The sequence below is a fragment of the Cervus canadensis genome, chromosome 21 (assembly GCF_019320065.1).
Source record: "Cervus canadensis isolate Bull #8, Minnesota chromosome 21, ASM1932006v1, whole genome shotgun sequence".
Classification (NCBI taxonomy): Eukaryota; Metazoa; Chordata; class Mammalia; order Artiodactyla; family Cervidae; genus Cervus; species Cervus canadensis.
The window spans coordinates 33,535,259-33,559,241 of NC_057406.1; the positions used below are offsets into that span (position 1 = coordinate 33,535,259).

Consider the following 23,983-nt stretch of genomic DNA (forward strand, 5'->3'; position numbering starts at 1 on the left):
TGTTAAAAAAGTACTAAGAAGGAAATCCCTGGAGGTCCAGTGGTTAGGACTTGGTGCTTTCACTGCAGTGACCCAGGTTCAATCCCTGGTCAGGGAACTAAGATCGTACAAAGCCACATAGTATGGGCAAAAAAAAAAAGTACCAAATAAGTAAGCAAATAAATAAGTAAAAATTTATAACTAATAATAATAAAACCAAGCAACTTTTTCTGTGACTTTCCCCCCTCAAATTGTGATGGAATGATAAGTTAGTCACATAAGGAAGATAAATAAGTGGTTCCCTACCTCTTACCAAACCCAAATACCAACTGTAGTTGATGACGTACTTAAATGTGAGAAAACATTAAGATTTCTATTAAAAAAAAATACAAAGCATCAGTGTCACCTTAAAGCAGAATTCTTAAATAAAAGATATAAAGCATAAATCATTAAGGGAAAAAAATGGACAAAATTTGACTATTTAAAACTTAAGGCCATCCAACCATGAAAATTATTTGACCTAAAAACAAAACTAATGAGTTGTAAAGCAAAATACAACATGCTTTTTATAAAGTATGTAATTGAAGTGACTATAATCCAGTATTGATCCCGTCAAATGGCGTTAAGTTGCCAGAAAGATACTATGGCCTGGGATATAGGTGATGGGTAGATTTTATTAAAATAAGACTTATGTGTGAATATCTTTAATACATTTGATTAGGTTTCTAAATCTTCAGTCTAATAAAGTTGAAATGTTTTAGAATATTGGTTTTAATAGAGCTGAACAGTTATGTTCAAAATGTGTTCAAAAAGAAAGCATGTTTATATTCAGATAAAGGGAATTTATACTTTACAGTTAAGCCTTAGACTTAAGTAAATGTTAAGGGCTTATCTTCCCTCATTATCATTAATATTAATGAACTCTTGGATTAAATTCAGTAATACATTTAATGTAATGCTTAATAATCAAAATCAGGACTTCAAATATTTGATGCTTTTTATTCCTTCCAATATAAAATTCCAGTATTTAATTCCTATGTGGAAAAATTGAATTGGTATAAAAAGTTAATGACATGTGACGAATTCTTTGCACCTCTCCCAAGTGTATTTAAACATAAAACTTCTAAATAAAAGCAGTGGTCCCAATATTTAAAAAAATAAATAAATAAACTTAAGACCGTCTATTCTTCAAAAGATAAAAAAAGTTACACTGGGTGAAGTTTTTTGGTAGTATAACCAACAAAGGATAGTAACTGGAAAATGTTAAGATAACCTGAAAATCAGTAAGAGACAAATGATACAATAAGAAAATGGGCAAAAGCAAAGAGTAATTTATTTCATGAAGTTGAAAAAGGGTTTTATGTACTAAATAGGTGATAGCTTGTAAAATAAGTAGTTTCTACTTACTTGGCAGAGAGATGGGATGGGTTATTCAAGATAGACATGAGTCAGAAACACACGTGAATAGAGTTCATGACGTCAGGGTTTGGCTACTGAAGTACTAACTTGTAATAGCAATCACAGCGTAGCAGAGTTACAGAAATCAGGACTGCCAATCATCTAGGACATCCAATCTCCCTGTGTCAAGCACAGGGTTTCTGTTATTCCTGTCTAGAGGTAAGATTTAGTGGCAAGAACTTGACTAGGGATTTAAAAACTTACATCCAAGTTCTTACCCTGTCCCTTTATTCTGTGTGAGCTTAGGCAAGTCATCTCATCTCTCTGGGCTTAAGCTTTTTACCATCTGAGTCACCACGGATTTCTGGGCTTAAGCTTTTTAATCTGTAAAAAGGTGCTGCTAAAATTTACAAGGCATACCTTCTTGACAGTGGCTCACTACTACGATTAAAAATGCAAAGGATGTAAAACCACATAATGCAGTTTGTGGCAGAGTTGATGTCCAATAAATGTTACTTCCCTTTTCTTCTGTCCCCATTTTAAAAGGATTTCCCAGTGGTTTGTCTGTAACGGGTAAAGAGTAGAACTAGGACTGAATCAAAAGAAATTACCTGAATGTTTCTTCTGCTACTATACTATGGCCTCTGAAGAAAGTGGGTGAAGCATGGGTTCCAAAAGGAAGAAGAAGGAAGAGCTTCCCTGGTGGTCCAGTGGTTAAGAATCCACCTTCCAATGCAGGAGACGTGGGTTCAATCCCTGGTAGGGGTACTAAGATCCCACACACCATGGGGCAACTAAGCCTGCATGCCACAACGAAGAATCCGTACAGCCAAAATAAAATAAAAAGGAAGGAGAAGAGCCTGGCTAAAAAAAGAGTCATCACCTAGGTTTCTTCAGGTGAAGGTCAGGGACAAATGAAATACCTCAATGGAGAAAAGACTTCTTTCAGTTTAGAAAGGCAGCCTGTTAAAGTCTCGGGGAATGAAAGTAATCTAAGTTACCTCCTACCTAGGCATGAACCTTAGGGTCTTCCAACCCACCTCAGAATGAATTCTGCTCCATAACAAACAATGGTATAGTCAGGACCCAGTGGCTATGAGAAAACATTTTTACATCCTTTAAAAAAAAAAAAAGTTAATAAAACTTGGGGTAAAATATCAAAACAACTAATTAAATCACTGTATACTTATTAGTAGTATCTTAAGCAATTAGGGAAAACACTCCTTAATTATCTGCACAGTACACCATATTTCATACTACAATTTCATATAGTCTTTAAATTTTATTATTTCAGTTTGAGGCATATTTTTCTTCCTTATCCTGTTATGTCCCACATACACATTAAATCCTCACAGACACTCATAAAGAAATAGATTGTGGAATTGCCAGATGGTTACGTCCTTGCATTTTTACCTCACTGATTAAAAAACCGACCAGAAATAACTTCAGTGCTCATATGGTTTATAGTAAATACTGACCTAAATACTCAGTAATGTTTCATTTGGTGGAATTCAGTGACCCATTACAAGAGAAATTCCTAAATTTACGTACCGGCAGAGTGGCCCTCATAGCAGATCGGTACATCCTATCCATGTTGAGGTTTGGCCGAAACAGACGAATTTTATTATCTACTCCCCGAAATGCCTTCAATCCTTCAAATAACTGAAGATAAAAGAAAAATATTTGTTAGAAGGTAAATAGATGAAAACAATCCCCATGTTCTGAAGACTGACTTTTCTATGGCTCTTCATCACCCTTACTATGTAAAGCTATTGACACAGACCCTAAATCTAGAAAAGCCAGACAGACTGGTTTTAGTCACTAGGATAAAAAGGAAGTCCCTTTATCACCAAGATCTGGAGGGAATTCAGAGTTATGCTTTCTACTACAGAGCTGGATGGTTAAATAACACATCAGTAGAGGCTGGAAGAAAACATGTCTACACAACGTGGACTGACTGCCTACAAAAAAACAGAAATGGCATCAAAGACGCCACAGTACCCTGCCCCCAATCCATCCCAAAACACCCATGTAACTTTTCATTTTATCTGGCTCCTATGAACTCTGAAGAGTGGATATCTAGATGTGACTGGAGGTGGGTCAGCCTCCCAAGTCACAGAAATCAAGCAGCTCAAGACTCTTGTTAGGGCAATGCCACCTTCTTAGGGTAAGGCCACAAACAAAATATGAAAAGACTTTGAAGTCAGTGCATATTGGTAAATATATAGAAAAGAGGAAAAATCGAACATTTTAATAGGAATTTTTTTGTGTGATAAACTATTTGAGAATCTAAAAAGGATGAATGTATGTATATGTATAGCTGAATCATGATGTTGTAGACCAAAATCTAACACCACATTGTAAATCAACTATACTACAACAAAAATTTTTTTAAAAAGGGAAATTTCTACCACAGGTTCTCTAAGTGATTGATACAATAAACAGGTTAAAACAAAGTAAAGATATGGATGATTTGAACAACAGGAACAACAAACTAACCTAGTGGACACAAAGCCCTGCACATACCACCTGCAGAAGGCATGATCTTTGCACATGTTTAAGATAAGCTAGATAGCAAAAGCAAAAATATAACCATAAGATATACACATTTTGGAAAAAAAGAAATCCATTACTTAATATTAAGTGTGAGTTAAAGAAGAAAAATAATGGCAATTAGCAAATATGCTAAGCTGAATGAGAATGAAAAATAGAGCCTTCAGATGCTTAGAGCCTCAAAGCTCACCAGAGAAAAGAAATACAAATTTTGGAGCACAATTAAAAAGCACAAAATGAGATGTTTTGTTGAAATGCAAATATGTGGCTAATTTATTAACTGTAATAAGACTAGAACTTTGGTTAAAATATATGGTTGTCAGATTAATTCAGCTGATAACATCTGAAACAAAAAAGCATAAAAAGCAATGTCATATAAACACTTTTAAAAACGAAGCCGGTGAGGTTATATTGCTAAACATATAACAAAACAAACTTTCAGACAAGAAGCACTGCTGGAAATAAAGAAGGTAAGTAACTTTATAAGGTTCAACTTATTTCAGTTTAAAAATTGTACACATTTGATATAGGTTCAAATTTACATAAAGGTTATATGATAATGCCATTGAATAATGCATATGCAAAATATACAAAGGATAATGGTCTAACTAAGCTGGATTTATCCCAAGAATAGACATTGGTTTAACATTAGAAAATATATGAAATTCATATATTATATTATATGATTATTATATTAATAGTTTATGTGAAAAAAACTATATATCATCTCACTGATATAATAAATGCGTCTGATAAAACTGAACATTCATTTATGATTTAAAAATAAAATTTCCTCAATAACTAAGGAAAAATATAATCTTCCTTAAGTGATAAAGGCTTTCTTCAATAAATTGGCAACAAATATTATATTTAAAATGGCAATTTTTTAAAAAGTATAGTTGATTTACAATGCATTAGTTTTAGATATGCAGCAAAGTGATTCAGTTTTATATATACATATATATATTCTTGTTCAGACTCTTTTCCATTATAGGTTATCACAAGATATTGAATATAGTTTCCTGTCCTGTATAGTAGGTCTTTGTTGTTTATCTATTAAAGTGATAAAATTTAAAGATTTTCTTTCAGATTGAGGCCATCACACATTGCCTGCTGTAACTAAAAATACTTTAAATCAATATTGTACTACCAATAAAATAAAGCAAGGGTCATGAAATAACTCTAGGGGATCTCTCTGACCCAGGGATCAAACCCACATCTCTTATGTCTCCTGCATTAGCAGGAGGGTTCTTTACCACTAGCACCACCTGAGAAACCCTGAAATAGAAGTATAAAGTTAGGAGAAGAAAAAAAACTGTCATAGATCTTGAGACACAGAAAAAGATTAAATGTAGAAAATCCAGAAAAACTGACATAATCTTTTGAAATTACCTGTTTAGGCAAGGTAACCAGATAAGAAACTATATTCCCATGTAACAGCAGCAGTTAAAAAATAAAAACACTACTTAAGGTAGAATTAAAACCAATTCCTAGGTGGGGAAAATGTAACATAAGTGAATGACATAAGGAAAATATAAAACTTACCAAGTCATTAAAGACCTAACTAAAGCAGAAAGCAATCTCATAGTCATAGATTGAAAGATTCAATATTATAAAGACTGCACTAATGTACAGGGCAGGTAAGTCTGCTCAGTGTTATGTGGCAACCTAAATGGGAGGAGAGTTCAAGGGAGAACGGATACATGTATATACAGGGCTGAGTCTTCAGTTGTCCACTTGAAACTATCTCAATATTGGTAATTGACTATAATCAAAATCAAAAGTTTAAAAAAATAAAATGCTTTAGGATTAAAATACATATACATATAAAGATGCCGATTCTCCCACAATTGACTCATAAAATGTAATGCAATCCAAATGAAAATCATGTCAGGACATTTATTTTTCTTGCAACAAACTGAATCACAAAAGTTGGACTGACATAATAAACTGAATCTAAATTATAAGAAAAAGTAAAAGAACAAGAAATATCTAAGGCACTCTTGAAGAGTGAAACAGAAGGACTTGTCCTAGTAGACATTAAGACTCCTTATTAAAAAAAAAAAAAAAGACTCCTTATAGTGCTTTGGAGATAAAGACAGTGTGGCTTTTGCCCAGATAGACAAGCAAAACAATGAAACAAAAGAGAGATCCAGATAGACAAGACAATGGAAGACAAATGGAGGTCTAGAAGCAGAACCTCATGTACAGGCTAAGATGTGCTATGATGTATCAGAAGGAAAAAAGTCTTCTTTAATGGTGCTGGGACAATTGCGTATCCGTAGGGAAACAAAACAAACAAAAAGTGAAACAGATCACCAGTCCAGGTTGGATGCATGAGACAAGTGCTCGGGGCTGGTGCACTGGGATGACCCAGAGGGATGGGATGGGGAGGGAGGTGGGAGGGGGGTTCAGGATGGGGAACACATGTAAATCCATGGCTGATTCATGACAATGTATGGCAAAAACCACTACAATATTGTAAAGTAATTAGCCTCCAACTAATAAAAATAAATGAAAAAAAAAATAAATAAAAATTAAAAAAAAAAAACAAAAAGAAAAACTGGACCCCTACTTCATACAAACATCAACTTCTGAAATTAAAGACCTAACTGTCACGGATAAAATAAATAATACAGGAAGATGTCTTCATAATCTAGGAGTAGAAAAAGACTCTTTAAACAAGACACCAAACCAAACCTAAAGTGAAGATTGATAAATTCAACTTTTAAAAATTGAAATGTGGAGTTCCCTAGTGGCCTAGTGGTTAGAATTCTGGGGTTTCACTGCCTCACCCTGGGTTCAATCCCTGATCGGGAAACTAATAATCCACAAATTGCATGGTATAGCCCCCCATCTCCCCAAAAAGTGAAATTTATTTCTTGTCATCAAAAATTTATGGGGAGAATAAAAAGTCAGAGTGTGGAAGAAGATATTTAAAACACATACAAATGACATAGGACCCATACGCAAAATATATAAAGTACTTCTACAAATCAAAAAGACAACACAATAGAGTGAGCAAAAGATGGAAACAAGCAGGCACCTCAAATAAAATGAAATCCAGTTGACAAACATTTGAAAATGCGATCAACCTCTTCAGAAGTGGCAATTAATATCACAATAACATGCAATTTTATTAATAAGCTAAAAATTTAAAGTCAGGCTATAAGAACTGGCAAAGTTGATGGGTTGTGATTGAACGTATTTGCTAATTCATGGCTAGTGAGTATAAAAAATGGTAAAATCACTATGGAAAAGTTTCCCTTTTCTCAGAAAATTTAAGATATATTCAATACTAGTAGCACATTCCTAGATATACCCTCAAGTAGAATTTCTCAAAGTTTTTTGGTATCAGGTGCCTTCACACTCTTAAAAATTATAAAGGTCTCAAAGAGCTTTTATTTTAAAAGTATTCTATCAATATTTACCATAGCCATAGTGAGAAATTGTATTTATTAATAATAATAGACTATGACGTTAAAATATTTTCATTCACATTATCTATATTTTCCAAGAGGATTAATATTAAATGTGGCCCTGTTTTACATTATTGCCAATCTTTAATGTTTGGCTTAACAAAAGACAACTGGATTCTCCTATCTGCTTCTGCATTCAGTCTCTTGTAATAAGAAATTCTGGCTGAAGCACACAAAGAAAATCCAGTCTCATATTGATATATGGTTGAGGAAGAAAGTACTTTTGATAACTTTTTCAGATAATCGCGGCTATTAATCTCTGATACTCCTCTAAAACTTGACAACTGGTGGTCCCTTATAGCTTAGCTGAACCGCAGAATCTGAAAGCCCATCAATGAGGTTTTTATACTCCGTTAATTTCTTAAAAGCCAATGGTCTCAGTCAGGGTTCCACCGAGAAGAAACAGAACCAGGAGAAATATATACAACATTTAGAGATCTATTAGAAGAAAGTGCCCAAAGCATCTGTGGAGGCTGGCTAAGCAAAGTCCAAAATCTGCAGGATAAGCACCGAAAAACAGAAGGTCACAAGCAGGCTGGACCAGGAGATGTGCGCTGCAGCCCATCCCCAACTGACTCAGGAAGGGAGAAGCAGAGCAAGAGAGTGAGTGTATGTGAGCAGCCAGACCTACACAGATGTCCTGAGGTCAGGCTCACTCACAGTCATCTCCCTCTGGATAACTTCAAATCAACCCATCAGGGACTTTAACCACATCTGCAAAATTCCTTCAAACGCCACCCAGATTAGTGTGTGATTGAAGAAGAAGAAGGCTGTGCACACTACAAAACGATCACTGCCTCCCAAAGTCCTCCCAGGCTCACGAGAGAATGTCCTTGCAGTCCATCCCCAAAGGGAAATGAAAAATGGAATTTTAGGGACCTCAGTTTACATAACCAAACTGACACATCAAAAGTCCTATCTTGCACTTGAATTTTTTTTTTTTTTTCATTTTAAAATGTACTTCAGGGATTTTTGGTTTTTGTTTGTTTGTTTTTTAATTTTATGGCTGCAGCAAGCAGGATTCAGTTCACTGACCAAGGATCGAACCTGTGCCCACTGCAGCAGAAGCATGGAGTCTTAACCACTGGGCTACCAGGGAAATCCTGCACTTTGAATGAATCTTTACTCATACATAAATTTGTAATATCATGGAACACTCATTTGGAAAAATACTGGTTGCCTGAGTTACACAGATCTTTCAAAAGGTAACTCCTTTTAAAACCACCAATATCATTAAAACATTGGTAACCACCAATATAATACAAAATAAGACCGCTTTAATAGGAGGAAAGGGTGGTGGATACAAATTTTCCAAAAATTCCAATTTTCACTTGAGAGCTAGAATTTTATCACTGCCAATAAATATAGTCCATTGTTTTACTTGAAGTGACAGGCTTATTTGATTCATTTTCAAAAAAACACACACAAGTTTGAAAAACTTTGTTCTTTCCAGGAACAATGGCGCCAGGTACAAAAAGTAGCCAGTTGAGTTCACCACACAAAAACAATCATGTGGTTGCTTTTCCTTGAGGCAATCATTGCATTTCAGTACAACAGAGTGCTTCATGTGAAATGGATGTTTTCTCACACAGAATAAAATGTTTATGTAAGAGTCAAGATTTAATAAGCTCAATCATTATTATACTTCATTGAGAACATTAAGTAAAGCTGACATTCTTTTTATACTGTAATGCACGGCAATAAACAATATAATGACTAACAGAGGTTGGGTGGCAAAGCGTTATCTGGTACAAATGTCAACACAATGAGGAAGAAAAATAATACCTTGGTACTACTGTGAAGAGTTTTACCTTAGGCAGTCTCTTCAAAGGGCAACCTAGGGGGTCTATGGACCACACTTGGAGAACTGCTGACTTAAAGAAACATGGAAACAAGTACACCAGCATACTATTTTCTTTCTCTTTTTTTTTCATTTATTTTTATTAGTTGGAGGCTAATTACTTTACAATATTGTAGTGGGTTTTGTCATACATTGACATGAATCGGCCATGACTATTTTCAAGAATGTTCACAGAAGGAAACTAAACAAGTCAACAACAGACTGAATATATTCACATAATATAACACTACTGCTACAAGGAACACATGATGTGGTACCTACCACCCTGAGACTCGGATAACACAGGTCTCTGCCCTGAGTTTCACACTTACGAGGGCCTCTCACCTCTATCTTCCCCCAGTTGTGATCTCCTTGGAGCAAGCAGTTGACTGGACCCTTTTCCAGACAGACTCCAAATACTCAGTTCTAGGGATTCCCTGAATTCCCTGCCCAAATGGCCCTGATTCTATTTTCAGGGTCTGAATGGGCCTCCATAGGTTCATCCTCTTAAAAACAGATAGGATCACTAGGGTGCTTGCATCTAAGTCCAAGGGATAGCCAAGGGTCATCTGTTTGCAGGTGGAGTGGGCATCTATGTGCATGTGCAAAAGGCCCCTTGTGGTACAGGATAAGCCAGGATTGAAATAGATGGACAGGGTGGACTATGGGATGTCTCTGTTTTTACTTTTGTCCCAGACCCCACAGACATTAGGATGGATAGATCTCACACAATATTGAGCTCAAATAATAGATATGTGTGCACGTGCACACACATGCAATATATATGTTTATATAATTCCACTTACACAAAGTTCAAAAAGAGGCAAAACTGTAGTGTTAGAGGTACACATAATCCAAGTGAAAAGCGAAGAAAAATCATCATAAAAGTAAGAATAACAAATGCCAGAAAATAAAGGGTTTATGACATAGAAGGGGCACAAAGAAGGCTTCTGGGATATTCAAGCTGTCCATTTCCTTGCCTGGATGGTAGCTATTTGGGCACTCCTTTATAAGAATTCATTAAATAGTATGCTGTCCACTTTTTCAAATTATGCATTATGTCACTAAATATTTATCTCAACCCAAAAATGAAGTACATGTTGTAAAATTCCATTTTCTTTCATCCAGGTTCCCTACTCACACTTCCATTTCTCTCCTTTACTATGTGAAAGTGTCACTATTTATGGTCGGGAGATCCACTGAAGAAGAGATAGGCTACCCACTCCAGTATTCTTGAGCTTCCCTTGTGGCTCAACTGATAAAGAAGCTGCCTGCAACGCGGGAGACCTGGGTTCGATGCATGGGTTGGGAAGATCCCCTGGAGAAGGGGAAGGGTACTCACTCCAGTATTCTGGCCTAGAGAATTCATTGTATAGTCCATGGGGTTGCAAAGAGTCAGAAATGACTGAGCAACTTTCATTTTCACTTTTTTTAATCAAAAAAATACGTTTGAAATCAACAAAACCACATGTAGTTTTAGCTCTAAAAACAAAAAAAAATGGGGCTGATGAGTGGAGGAGAAAGATGTCCGAGGAGACGATATGCATGTTGATTTGTGGGTCAAAATAATATGACTCTAGATAGGATCTGAACCCAGGATGTTTAATTCCAGAATCTGAATGATAAAACTACATTTTTCTCACTTAAAACAATTAGAAGAGCTGACCCATATAAGGTACCCAGTAGAGGGTATATTGCAGGATTTCAATAAACAAATATAGTTATTTTATCAATATCAATATGAATATTTACTGTTTCCATCTTTCAGCCCCTTAAATAATAGACTGTTGCTTGATTCTTGAATCCCAATATTCTAGGAAAGATATCCAAAACATTAAAAATGAGTGCACCAGTCTGCAACACTTCTCTGTCCATGGGATTTCCCAGCCAAGAGTACTGGAGTGGGTTGCCATTTCCTTCTTCAGGGGATCTTACCTACTCAGGGATTGAACTTGGGTCTCCTATATTGCAGGCAAATTCTTTACCACTGATCCACCAGGGAAGCCACACAGGGAACAGGGAGTATATTGTATATCTGGCTAAGTGTGTATCCTAAGAAGGACCACAGAAAGCATCTTCTATTTAATATTTAATGCTTATAATTATTCCATTCATGCTTGAAGGCTGATATTTAATTAAATGTCCCTTAACATGCATAACAAGTTATTGCTGTCATAAAACCATGCAGCTAGCATTAAAATATAATACTGTACCTAATGATCTGTTCTCAATCATTAGAAGATCTAAGAGCAGTGACACAGTGAGATATTAACAGTACAGGCTTTTTGACGGCTAATTTTCTTGCCAACTCTCCTTCCCATTTGCTCCAAATAATTTTCTGATAATATTATAAGCCAATGTTACAAGTTTCATGTGCAAAACATTATATTTCTATTCTCTACACCCTACAGTGTGCTTACCACCTACATGATTTTTCAATTTTAAAAATTCAAGATTATCTGAAAAATTAGTTAAGACTCACCTTCAATCCAACTGTTTATAGACACTTATGATTGCCTCTAGTTAATATGGTAAAGCCCACACTGCCCTAGAGCTCTTTGAGCAGGGGAAGCTACTTAGTAACCACAGAGAAGACCAATATGTCACCATCATTAATTTCCAAGTACTTACTTCCACAGCATAGTGGAAAGCTGATGAACCCGGATGCAGTGAGAGGTTTTGAAGAGGTTTGATGCGTGGTTTCTCCCATCCAAGCTCCAAGGACCACTCCACTGTTAGCATATGATCCGTAAAAACCGTTCCAAAAACCAGAGTACTGGGGTCTGGTTTTTCCTTTAAAACGGTGGCTCGTGTGATTATTAGATCTTCAGCCTGGGGAAAAAAGTCAGCATCATTAAAGAAAAGTAACTGAACTAGAACTGAACTGAACTGAACTAGAAAGAGGAAGCAGAGAGTAAAAAGACAGAAGTTAAGTCACTGGCCATTAAAAAGTGAAATCATTTGACGTTTAAATGTTGGCAACAAACTCAGAAACTTAACAACACTGGTGAGCCAAGCAAAACCATGCCTCCATTCAGAATCTGTTGTTTCAAATCTCTGCAAAGTAGGGAATTCCCTGGCAGCCCAGAGGTTAGTTTGGGAACTAAGATCCCAGAAACTGCAAGGTGCAACCAAAAAAAAAGACAATTCTTTGCAATGTATACTACCAAACAGAACTAAAATTTTTCAGTGATGTTTAGAAACTGGGACGAAACAGTAGATGGAGTGAAATCATCCTAAAAGAAGAACATATCTCTTCTTCACTTCCATCATCAGACCTGTGTAGAACATTCGGGAAAGAAGACAGGCGGGTCTCAGAATCAAAACAGCAGCATTCACAATGACTTACTAAACTAAAAAGAATGTCACTAAGAAATGAACCTCTTGGAAAAAAAAAAGAAATGAACCTCTTGGGATGGTTATACTCCAGCTCCCCCAAAGAATTATTGGCAGGAGCTTCCAAAACCCTCTGGGTACATGGTGGGAGACAGGCAGCAGAGTGAAGCAAATGTTTTTCTCGTTGAAAACAGAAATGGAGATTGAACACTAAGATATAAATCCTCTATTCTGTGTTGAGGAAACAGTGAACAAAGGACCCCTTATTCAAAGAAAGATAAATAAGAGTAATAGGAAACGACTTCACACAGCCCCGTCGCACCAGCTCTCCACAGCCGGCTTGCCCATTACAAATGACCACCACAGAAGCATCCGGAACCCAGACAATAGCATCACTAACTTTACAATAACTGTGAAACAGCTGACACAAACCACAGGGGAAGGAGCACTCAGATGACTTAAGCACAAAATGAACCAAGGACAAGTTCAGGCTGTGATCAGGCTGTTAGGAAGGTCAGACTTCATTTTTTTCAATACACAAAGTCGTCATTTCCCCACCCCCACAAAGCAAATACAGAGCTTCAGAACTTCACTTTGTATCATCACCTCTTCTCATTATTTTTTGAATGACCTAGTTACATCTGGTTAACTCACTGCTTTGCAGCCACCTTTGTAGTTTGATATATTATGAATAATAAAAAATCATTTAAGTTTAGAGTAATATTTAGGTCCAAAATGTTATTTATTTTAAAACAATCAGAAAGCTTCCATTACAAAGAAGCATAAAGCATAAAGGACAACATGTGTGCGTGCTAAATCGCTTCAGTGAGTCAACTCTTTGCAACCCTATGGACTGTAGCCCGCCAGGCAGTCTCATTCACTTCCATAGCTTCATTTATCACCTGTGGTGGTGGTGGTTTGGTCACTAAGTCATGTGTGACTCTTGCGACTCCCTGGACTGTAGCCTGCTGGGCTCCTCTGTCCATGGGATTCTCCAGACAAGAATACTAGAGTGGGTTGCCATGCCCTTTCTCCAGGGGATCTTCCTGACCCAGGGATCGAACCCGTGTCTCCGGTATAGCAGGCAGATTCTTTACCACTCCAACATATGTATACCTATGGCTAATTCATGTTGATGTATGGCAGAAATCAAACCAATATGTAAACCAATCATCCTTCAATTAAAAAGAAATTAAAAAAAAAAGAAGTTTGTCAGTCCATTGAGACTGTTTAGATAAGAACTCTAGCTAGAGTACCTGCAGTTAAATATCCAGCCCCAGCATAGTGTCTGGCACACACAACAGTAAAGGTTTTCTTAAATGCTGAAGATAGCATTTAGTTGATTTCAGCTGCACTTCATAATGAATGACAGACTCATTCCCAGAAGATGGCCAGGATTTAAAGTGAATGAAATCCTAACATACACTTTTTATTACATGAATGGTTTCACAGTATTCTTGTACAATGAAGCACTTATGCTTTTGCTTTGGTTAGCTTTTTTTTTTTTTTTTAGCAGCTAGGGGGATCCTGGGCTAAGAAATATCTGGAACTATAGCAATACAAGAAGACAAACTCAACGCAAATTTTCACTTATTAACACCATTAACAAAAGTTTCTTAATAACCGGGGAGAGTAGTAAGATACACAAGAAAAACAGAAAGATGAAAGTAGATGAAAATGGGGTGGAGATACTGTGAGTAGAAGGGGTGAGTTTTTTATCCGTGATTTCAGGATACATCTTAAACACTGCAAAGGCAACAGACATCGGCTTTTTCTTTTTTTCAAAGACAAAACCAATGATTTGCCTGGTTCTTCAAAAGTAAAATGACTAAGGAAAAATTCTAAATTGTGTGGTTTTAATAAAGCAATTTAATTTTTAAAAAGAGTAAAATGAAGTTCGACTTCCTATCTGCTATTTCTAATATTAGGTAGTCAGTTCTATCATTAGTTAATCAACAAGAAGCCAATCACACAGGGTCTTTCTACCTTTTGGGATTTCTAGGTTTTCCAGTAACCCTACCTGCCATGAAACCAACAGGCAATGGAATATATACAACTTTCTTCCAACAAACTACAATGCAGGAGACCAAGTTTGATCCCTGGTCAGAATGATCCCCTGGAGAAGGGAATGGCTACCCACTCCAGTATTCTTGCCTGGAGAATTCCATGAATAGAGGAGCTTGGCGGGCTATAGTCCATCAGCAAAGAGTTGGACAAGACTGGGCAACTAACACTCCCATTAGTATTTCAACAACAATCTGCATAGAAACTTTTAAAAACAAGACTGTGGCTTTGCCACATATCAGACTGTAGGGTGATTTCTTTTCCTTCCCTTACTCTTGTTTCTTCCTTATCTGCTTTATTATTCTTGGTATTTTGCCTTTTTGTTCACTCAGTGGGCACTGCACTAAGCAAGCACAGGAGCTACCAAGAGGCAAGGGTTCAGTCTTCCTTCTCTGCCACACTCGCTGCCAGTCAAGGACAAGTGGCAGCCTCTGTGAGCAAGTGTTACTCATTCAGTTACCAAGGTTGTTACCCAAAATCATCCCCCTGCCCCTCTGTTAAACAGAAACCAACAGAAACTTATCTAAGTTTCAGGAGAAAGCTACAAAGAGGAAAAAAAGCAGAACTGGTTAAAACTAACTAGGACCAAGATGGCAGAAGATTTGACTTCCACTAGACCTTGGGCCTCATTGTACACACATTGTAATACATTAGCTAAATGACACACCCACCAGCGCCATGATAGCTGACAGCCGCCATGACAACAGCAGGAAGAGCCACATCCGGGAACTGGAAAGCAGAGTTGCATCAGTTCCGGGTCCAAACCACACTCCTGTTCTCAGATAACGCGTGGATATTATAATTCCCACCCTTTCCAGTTTCCTCCCTTATACTTCAATCCTCTTATACATTTGGTGTCTTTGCCTGATTGGGGTTGAAAAGTTGATCTGTGAGGGTTCCCACATCACCACTGAATAAAGCTTGTGCTGCTCCAGGCTCAGCTTCAGTTTTGTTATCCGGCACAAATTTGACCAGAAAAAGAACCTCCCTGGCAGACACAGGGGTCTTGGGCCAGAATAGAACCCTAGCATAGGTCCATTCAACCGATTCAGTACCAAGTTAACCTGACAATTTTTTGAGCTACTATGTACCTGTATTGAGCCAGGCACAAAGAAACTCAGGGAATGAAATAAGTCCTCTTCTCTTAGTGAGGGGAAAAACAGTATAAAGAATAAGTGATTTGGGCCAGGGGGATGTGCCAGTCTCGAGAGGAGGGGGTTTGGGGGAGAATGGATACATGTATATGTATGGCTGAGTCCTGCTATTCACCTGAAACTATCACAGTACTGTTAATCAGCTATAATCAAACACAAAATGTTCTTGGTATTAAAAAAATTAAACTACACTAAAAAAAGATTTTTAACATTAAAAAAAAAGAAGGCAGGCATATTATGCTTATAGATAACAAATACCTGGAAAATTCAGAGCTGGCATAATTACCTTGTGGTGTTTTTCTACTGTTTTTGTAAAATCCCTTCACAAATGGCACTTTTCCCCCTCATTATAAACGCAGTATGTGTTACTTGTCAAATATTTGAAAAAGACTGAAGAATTATAAAGAAAAAAAATAAAATCAACCACAATCGCAAAAGCAAACAAAAAAGAGTAAGGGAATAAATAGATGTCAAGAAGTGATCAGTGCTATGAAAAAAAGGAAAGTTTAAAGGGATAGAGTGGGAAAGAGAAGGCTCATTTTACATGGAAGGGTTAGGGAAGGCCTCCCAGATGAGGTGACATTTGAGCAGAGACTTGAATGAAGACAGTAGGTTACGTAGAGATTTAGGGGCAAAGTACTTCAGGCAGAGGAAACAAGTGCAAAGGCCCTGAGGTGGGAACACACTTGGTAGGTACAGGAAACGCAAAAAAAGAGTCAGTGTGACAGGGATGCAAGGGAAGTGAATTGACAGGAAAATCTTAGAGGCACTGTGACTTCTGGAGTAGGGAAAGGGAGGGGCCAAGAGAACCAATTATCCCATCGTCTGTGTGTGTGTGTGTGTGTGTGTGTGTGTGTGTGCGCGTGCGCGCTAAGTCACACCAGTCATGTCCGACTCTTAGTGACCCTATGGACTGTAGCCCGCCAGGCTCCTCGGTCCATGGGATTCTCCAGACAAGGACACTGGAGTGAGTTGTCATGCCCTCCTCCAGGGGATCTTCCTAAAAGCTCGAACCTGTGTCTCTAGAGTCTGCATTGGCGGGCAGGTTCTTTACCACTAGCGCACCTGGGAAGCCACCCCATTGTATACTGATTGACATTTCAGTTCTCCATATATCTGCCTCTATGCAACCAAGATTGTACCCCATCTTTCTTATTTCCCCAGGACCTTTACCATAGACATTGCTGGCAGTTGAGGTAACCTGAGTTTATCTCTCCATTCCTGGTAATTTGAAGGAGCCATTAAGGCATGGCTACCATGTTTTAATTTCTTTCTGTTTTTATGAAGCATGAAGGAGCAAAGTTGAAAGAAGGAGGAGAGTTTCACTGGTAAAATCAGAGAATCTGGGTGATGTTGAGCTTTTTCTTTGAGCCTCTACACTTCCCCTTTGGCATCAGAGATTCTCAATCCTGGAAGAACGTTGGACTCAATTGTGGACATTTTTAAAAACACAAAGCTGGACACCATTCTAGAATCCCAGAGGGATGGAACAGGACTGTGTTTGTTTGTTTAAGTTACCCACGTGGATTCTAACTACAGGCAGGGCTGAGAAACATACCATAACATTTCTCCTGAAAATTTCATCAACTTAAATAGCAATGGTTCCCAGCATCAGCTACTGAGTTGATTTACCTGGGAAGTTTTTTTGTTTTTTTTTTTTAAGAAAAATACCAATGCCCAAGCCCTACCATAAGATCAGTGAAAAAGAGATCAAGAGTGGGGCTCCACATCAGTTTTAGTTTAAAACTCTCCAGGAGAGGTTAGTGCACAGGAAGGATTGAGAACCAGCAACAGAGATTCAGATCTCACGGATCTGTGAATTCTTATAGAAAGTCACATACTCTCTCACAATCATATGAACTCGGTCATCTCAAAGTGAATATGTCCAAAATGAAACACATAATATTTCCTTCAAAATTGGATACCTGTGTCTGATATTCATATTGCTTTCTACTTCCTGACTTCTCCATCCTTAATTTATTCAAAAAATTCTACAAAAAGAAGGAAAGAAAAATGAGAAGTAAAAATCTCTAACCTTTACCTGGCAATCACATTTACACTTTCCAGAGATGACCTCTGCTAGCTAATTCATTGTGTGCATGCTAAGTCGCTTCAGCCGTGTCAGACTCTTTGCAGCCCCATGGACTGTAGCCCACCAGGTTTCTCTGTCCATGGAACTCTCCAGGCAAGAATCCTGGAGTGGGTTGCCATCCCCTCCTCCAGGAGATCCTTCCAACCCAGGGATTGAACCCGCATCTCTGCATTGGCAGGCGTACTCTTTACCACTAGTGTCACCTGGGAAGCCCAAGGATCTAACCAAAGTCCAAAGAAAGGGGAGGAAAAGGACAATACCAGACAAATCTGTACCCTTTGATCACAAAAGCAAAAATTCTCAGAAATTCCCCTATGTCTTATTGGTTAGAAATGTATCACACTGATGTCTTTAGTTGCAGGGGAGGTTGAAATGCAGGTTTGTCACTCAGGGTTGGTCAGAGAACTGCAAACAAAACCAGAGTTATGTTAATAAGGAATATGTCTGGGGCTGTGTATGAGGTTTCTAAGGTGGCTCAGTGGAATCTGTTGCCAATGCAGGAGACACAGAGATGCATGAGACACACGTTCGATCCCTGGCTCAGAAAGACCCCCTGGAGGAGGGCATAGGCAATCCACTCCAGTAGTCTTGCCTGGAGAGATCCCATGGACAGAGGAGCCTGGCAGGCTACTCTTTTGCCACGGAGTTGCAAAAAGAGTCAGAAACAACTTAGCAACTGAGCACTTCTAGGGCGATATTGGGTGTACACCTTAGCCCAGTGCCTCAGCCCTTAGGAATTCTTGTGTATATTCTTTGTCTAACATGGGAACAGATAGAAGGAATAAAACTCGGCTACAGATGCCTTCCCACTCTCACCTCTTTTTTTCCATTATTTCTTCCACATGTAAAATTGAACATAAGGCACCTCCAGTTTATCTCAACTCCCTCCCTTTTTCTCCAGCAGTAAGTGTGGAAACTAGAACCCCTACCCAACCCAGTAGTCTGGGGTATCCTCTGCTTTCCAACCACCAATCACTTGCCTTACCCATGTCTCATGCAACCCTTCATATAGACAGTTCACTCTCCCAAATGCTTGGTTTCCTCTATAAAGTCCCTTGGATTGATTTAAACAATTGGGAAAGAGAGTCATTTCTCTTGATCACATTGGCCTCTCATTTAGCACAGTATCATATCAAATATGTTTGACTAATTCTGTTCTAAACCTCACTAAACCTGGATTGATCTTCATGGTTTTGGATACCTCAACATAATATACTTCTATAATAAAAACAAAACTGAAAACAAAAACCTATACTTACTATAAATCATAAAAGACTTTTTTGTTGTCGTGATTTCAAACCCTCATAGAGTCAACTTGAATAATAATCTGGGCCTGGTATATACTTTTCTGAATCCTCTCTTCAAAATACTTCTAACACCACCCCATAATGGGTGAGACTCACTGTTAATGGCAAACTTTTTTTATGTTTTTATGTTCAACTAGTACTACTGTAATAACTTACTAATACTAGTTAAGTTGCTAGAAATAAAAAATAAATGATTATATTGCTAGGTATTAGTTTCCGTTCAGTAAACGACTGCATCTTCTTATAAGACGTGTAATTTGTTAATGAAGTGAATTGCAATTCTCTAACATTCTGATTTGTACATGAGGATTGCTCCTACATGCAGCTTTGTAAAACAGCACACTAATAGGTGCCTTCAGAATTTCATCAAGAAATCCAATTTTCCTTTATTGACAAAAATTCCTGCAATTCTGGAAACTAAAAATAACAAGAAAACTAAATCTAAACAACAAGGTGACACAGTTGAATGAAATTCAAAAGTAAGCAGGCAGGAGGAGCCAAGATGGAGGATGAATAGGACGGGGAGACCACTTTCTCCCCTACAAATTCATCAAAAGAACATTTGAACGCTGAGCAAACTTCACAAAACAACTTCTGACCGCTAGCAGAAGACATCAGGCGCCCAGAAAAGCAGCCCATCATCTTTGAAAGGAGGTAGGACAAAATATAAAAGATAAAAAGAGAGACAAAAGAGCTAGGGACAGAGACCCACCCTGAGAAGGGAGTCGTAATAGAGGAAGTTTCCAAACACCAGGAAACACTCCCACTGGCGGGTCCTGGGGAAGTTTTTGAATCTCGGAGCGCAACTTAACTGGGAAGAAAAATAAATAAAACCCACAGATTACATGCCTAAAAGCAACAACCAGCAGAAAAGTACTCCAGATGCCCGCATCCTCCACCAGCAAGTGGGGTCGGAATGGAGAGAAGCGGGCCGCATTGCTTAGGGCAAGGACCGGGCCTGAGTGCCCTGAGGGCAATCGGAGGGAGCTAACCTGAGATAGCAACTTAAACTGTGGGATAGCAAGAGATAGAGGGAAAATTAACCAGCCCGAACACACTGCCGGCCGTTCGCAGAACAAAGGGAGAACTGAGCGATCCCAGAGAAGAGCTAGCCAGCTGCGGACTGGCCCATCCCGCGCTGGAGGCAGGAGGCAGGGGGGAGGGGAAAGGGGCAAACTTGGCCGCAGAGACGGCACCCCTACCAAACTGCAAACAGGCCTCCAGTTTCTAATCAAAGACTTCCTGAGACTCTGGATGGTCGACATCCGCTGGGAGGGTCACAGCTAGAGGCCAGCTCCCGAGAACAGACACAAGGCGCACCCAGCTGGAGCGCGGAAACTGAGGCTGGGACCGTGGAGGGGAGAAGGCGCACCACACCAGGGAGAGTGCACCTGGCAAGCTCCTGGCTGCCTGAGCAGCTCGGGCGGGGAAGGCACAAAATGCAGGCCCAACCGAGTCCGCGCTTTTGTGGAGAACCCGAAAACTGGAACCGCAGGCAATGCAGGGCCCGCTCCCTATAGAGCAGCTGGGAGCCTGAGCAGTGTAGACGGGGAAAGCACACACCCGTGAGCGGGGGCAAACCCAGTGTGGCCGGATCACTGCGAGTGCTCCCCACACAGGCCAGTGACATCTGTCTGCAGCGCCCCTCCCTCCCCGCAGCGCGACTGAACAAGCGAACCTGAACAAGAGACCATCTCCACCCGCCTGTGTCAGGGCGGAAATTAGACACTGAGGAGACCGGCAAACAGAGGCCAAATAAACAAAGGGAACCGCTTCAGAAGGGACGGGTGCAACAGATTAAAATCCCTGTAGATAACACCGACTACACCGGAAGGGGCCTATAGATATCGAGAAGTGTAAGCTGGAACGAGGAGCTATCTGAAACTGAACCGAACCAACACTGCCCACAGCAGCTCCAGAGAAATTCCTAGATATATTTTTACTTTTTTGTTTGTTTGTTTGTTTTTTTAGTTAAAAAAATTTTTTTTCTTTTCTTTTTTTTATTTTTTCTCTTTCATTTTCTTTTAAAATTCCCTATTACTCCTCTATTACTCCTTAACTTTCATTTTCATTTTCATATATTTTTACTATTTTTTTAATTAAAAATTTTTTTCCTTTTTTATTTTTTTCTCTTATTTTCTTTTAAAGTCCTCTATTACTCCTCTATTACTCCTTAATTTTCATTTTCATTTCACTATAACCTTGCAAAAAAAAGAAAAGGAGAAGCCCTATTTTTAAACCGAACTTCATATATATTGCTAAAACATTTTGTGTTTTTGTTTTTAATATTGTATTTTTAAGAGTCTAACCTCTACTCTAGATTTTTAATCTTTGTTTTTCAGTATTTGATATCAATTTTGGACATTTAAGAATCCAATATTCAGTATCCATTTTTACTCAGGAGTGTGTTGATTACTCTCTCCCACTTTTGACTCTCCGTTCTCTACCTCAGAACACCTCTATTTCCTCCTTTCCCCTTCTCTTCCCAATCCAATTCTGTGAATCTCTGTGGGTGTCTGGGCTACAGAGAACACTTTGGGAACAGAGAACTGCGTAGATCTGTCTCTCTCCTCTTGAGTCCCCCCTTTTCTCCTCCTGCTCATCTCTATCTCTCTCCTCCCTCTCCTCTTTTTCATGTAACTCTGTGAACCTCTCTGGGTGTCCCTCATGGGGGAGAATCTTTTCACCATTAACCTAGAAGTTTTATTATCAGTGCTGTATAGTTGGAGAAGTCTTGAGACTACTGGAAGAATAAGACTGAAATCCAGAGGCAGGAGACTTAAGCCCAAAACCTGAGAACACCAGAAAACTCCTGACTACAGGGAACATTAAGTAATAAGAGACCATCCCATCCAAAATCCTCCATACCTACACTGAAACCAACCACCACCCAAGAGCCAATAAGTTCCACAGCAAGACATACCACGCAAATTCTCCAGCAACGCAGGAACATAGCCCTGTGCATCAACATACAGGCTACCCAAAGTCACACCTGACACATAGACCGATCCCAAAACTCATCACTGGGCACTCCATTGCACTCCAGAGAGAAGAAATCCAGTTCCATGCACCAGAACACCAATGCAAGCTTCCCTAACCAGGAAACCTTGACAAGCCAATCATCCAACCCCACCCACTGGGTGAAACCTCCACAATAAAAAGGAGCCACATACCACCAAAAAACAGAAAGGCCACTCCAGACACAGCAATATAAACAAGATGAAAAGGCAGAGAAATACCCAGCAGGTAAAGGAACATGAAAAATGACCACCCAGTCAAACAAAAGAGGAGGAGATAGGGAATCTACCTGAAAAAGAATTTAGAATAATGATAATAAAAATGATCCAAAATCTTGAAAACAAAATGGAGTTACAGATAAACAGCCTGGAGACAAAGATTGAGAAGATGCAAGAAATGTTTAATAAGGACCTAGAAGAAATAAAAAAGAGTCAATTAAAAATGAATAATGCAATAAATGAGATCAAAAACACTCTGGAGGGAACCAACAGTAGAATACCGGAGGCAGAAGATAGGATAAGTGAGGTAGAAGATAAAATGGTGGAAATAAACGAAGCAGAGAGGAAAAAAGAAAAAAGAATCAAAAGAAATGAGGACCTCAGGGACCTCTGGGACAATGTGAAATGCCCCAACATTCGAATCATAGGAGTCCCAGAAGAAGAAGACAAAAAGAAAGGCCATGAGAAAATACTCGAGGAGATAATAGCTGAAAACTTCCCTAAAATGGGGAAGGAAATAGTTACACAGGTCCAAGAAACCCAGAGAGTCCCAAACAGGATAAACCCAAGGCGAAACACCCCAAGACACATATTAATCAAATTAACAAAGATCAAACACAAAGAACAAATATTAAAAGCAGTAAGGGACAAACAACAAATAACACACAAAGGGATTCCCATAAGGATAACAGCTGATCTATCAATAGAAACCCTCCAGGCCAGAAGGGAATGGCAGGACGTACTGAAAGTAATGAAAGAGAATAACCTACAACCTAGATTACTGTACCCAGCAAGGATCTCATTCAGATATGAAGGAGAATTCAAAAGCTTTACAGACAAGCAAAAGCTGAGAGAATTCAGCACCACCAAACCAGCTCTTCAACAAATGATAAAGGATCTTCTCTAGACAGGAAACACAGAAAGGCTGTATAAACACGAACCCAAAACAACAAAGTAAATGGCAACGGGACCACACCTATCAATAATTACCTTAAATGTAAATGGGTTGAATGCCCCAACCAAAAGACAAAGACTGGCTGAATGGATACAAAAACAAGACACCTATATATGCTGTCTACAAGAGACCCACCTCAAAACAAGGGACACATAGAGACTGAAAGTGAAGGGTTGGAAAATAATATTTCACACAAACGGAAACCAAAAGAAAGCAGGAGTCGAAATACTCATATCAGATAAAATATACTTCAAAATAAAGGCTGTGAAAAGAGACAAAGAAAGACACTACATAATGATCAAAGGATCAATCCAAGAAGAAGATATAACAATTATAAATATATATGCACCCAACATAGGAGCACCGCAATATGTAAGGCAAACGCTAACGAGTATGAAAGAGGAAATTAATAGTAACAATAATAGTGGGAGACTTTAATACCCCACTGACAACTATGGATAGATCAACTAAACAGAAAATTAACAAGGAAACACAAACTTTAAATGACACAATGGACCAGCTAGACCTAATTGATATCTATAGGACATTTCACCCCAAAACAATCAACTTCACCTTTTTCTCAAGTGCAC

At 38.6% G+C, this 23,983-nt stretch overlaps 1 protein-coding gene across 5 annotated transcripts in view; it reads right to left on the reverse strand.

Annotated features, from left to right (window-relative positions):
• The window catches only part of BCAT1 (branched chain amino acid transaminase 1), a 124,006-nt gene that overhangs the window by 47,343 nt on the left and 52,680 nt on the right, over window positions 1-23,983 (reverse strand). For all 5 annotated transcript variants that reach the window (XM_043440241.1, XM_043440239.1, XM_043440238.1 and 2 more), the window contains exons 3-4: window positions 11,881-12,081; window positions 2,929-3,039 (exon numbers count right to left, since the gene is read on the reverse strand). In XM_043440241.1, the coding sequence (XP_043296176.1) occupies window positions 2,929-3,039; window positions 11,881-12,081 (312 nt within the window). The remainder of the gene's footprint in view (window positions 1-2,928; window positions 3,040-11,880; window positions 12,082-23,983) is intronic.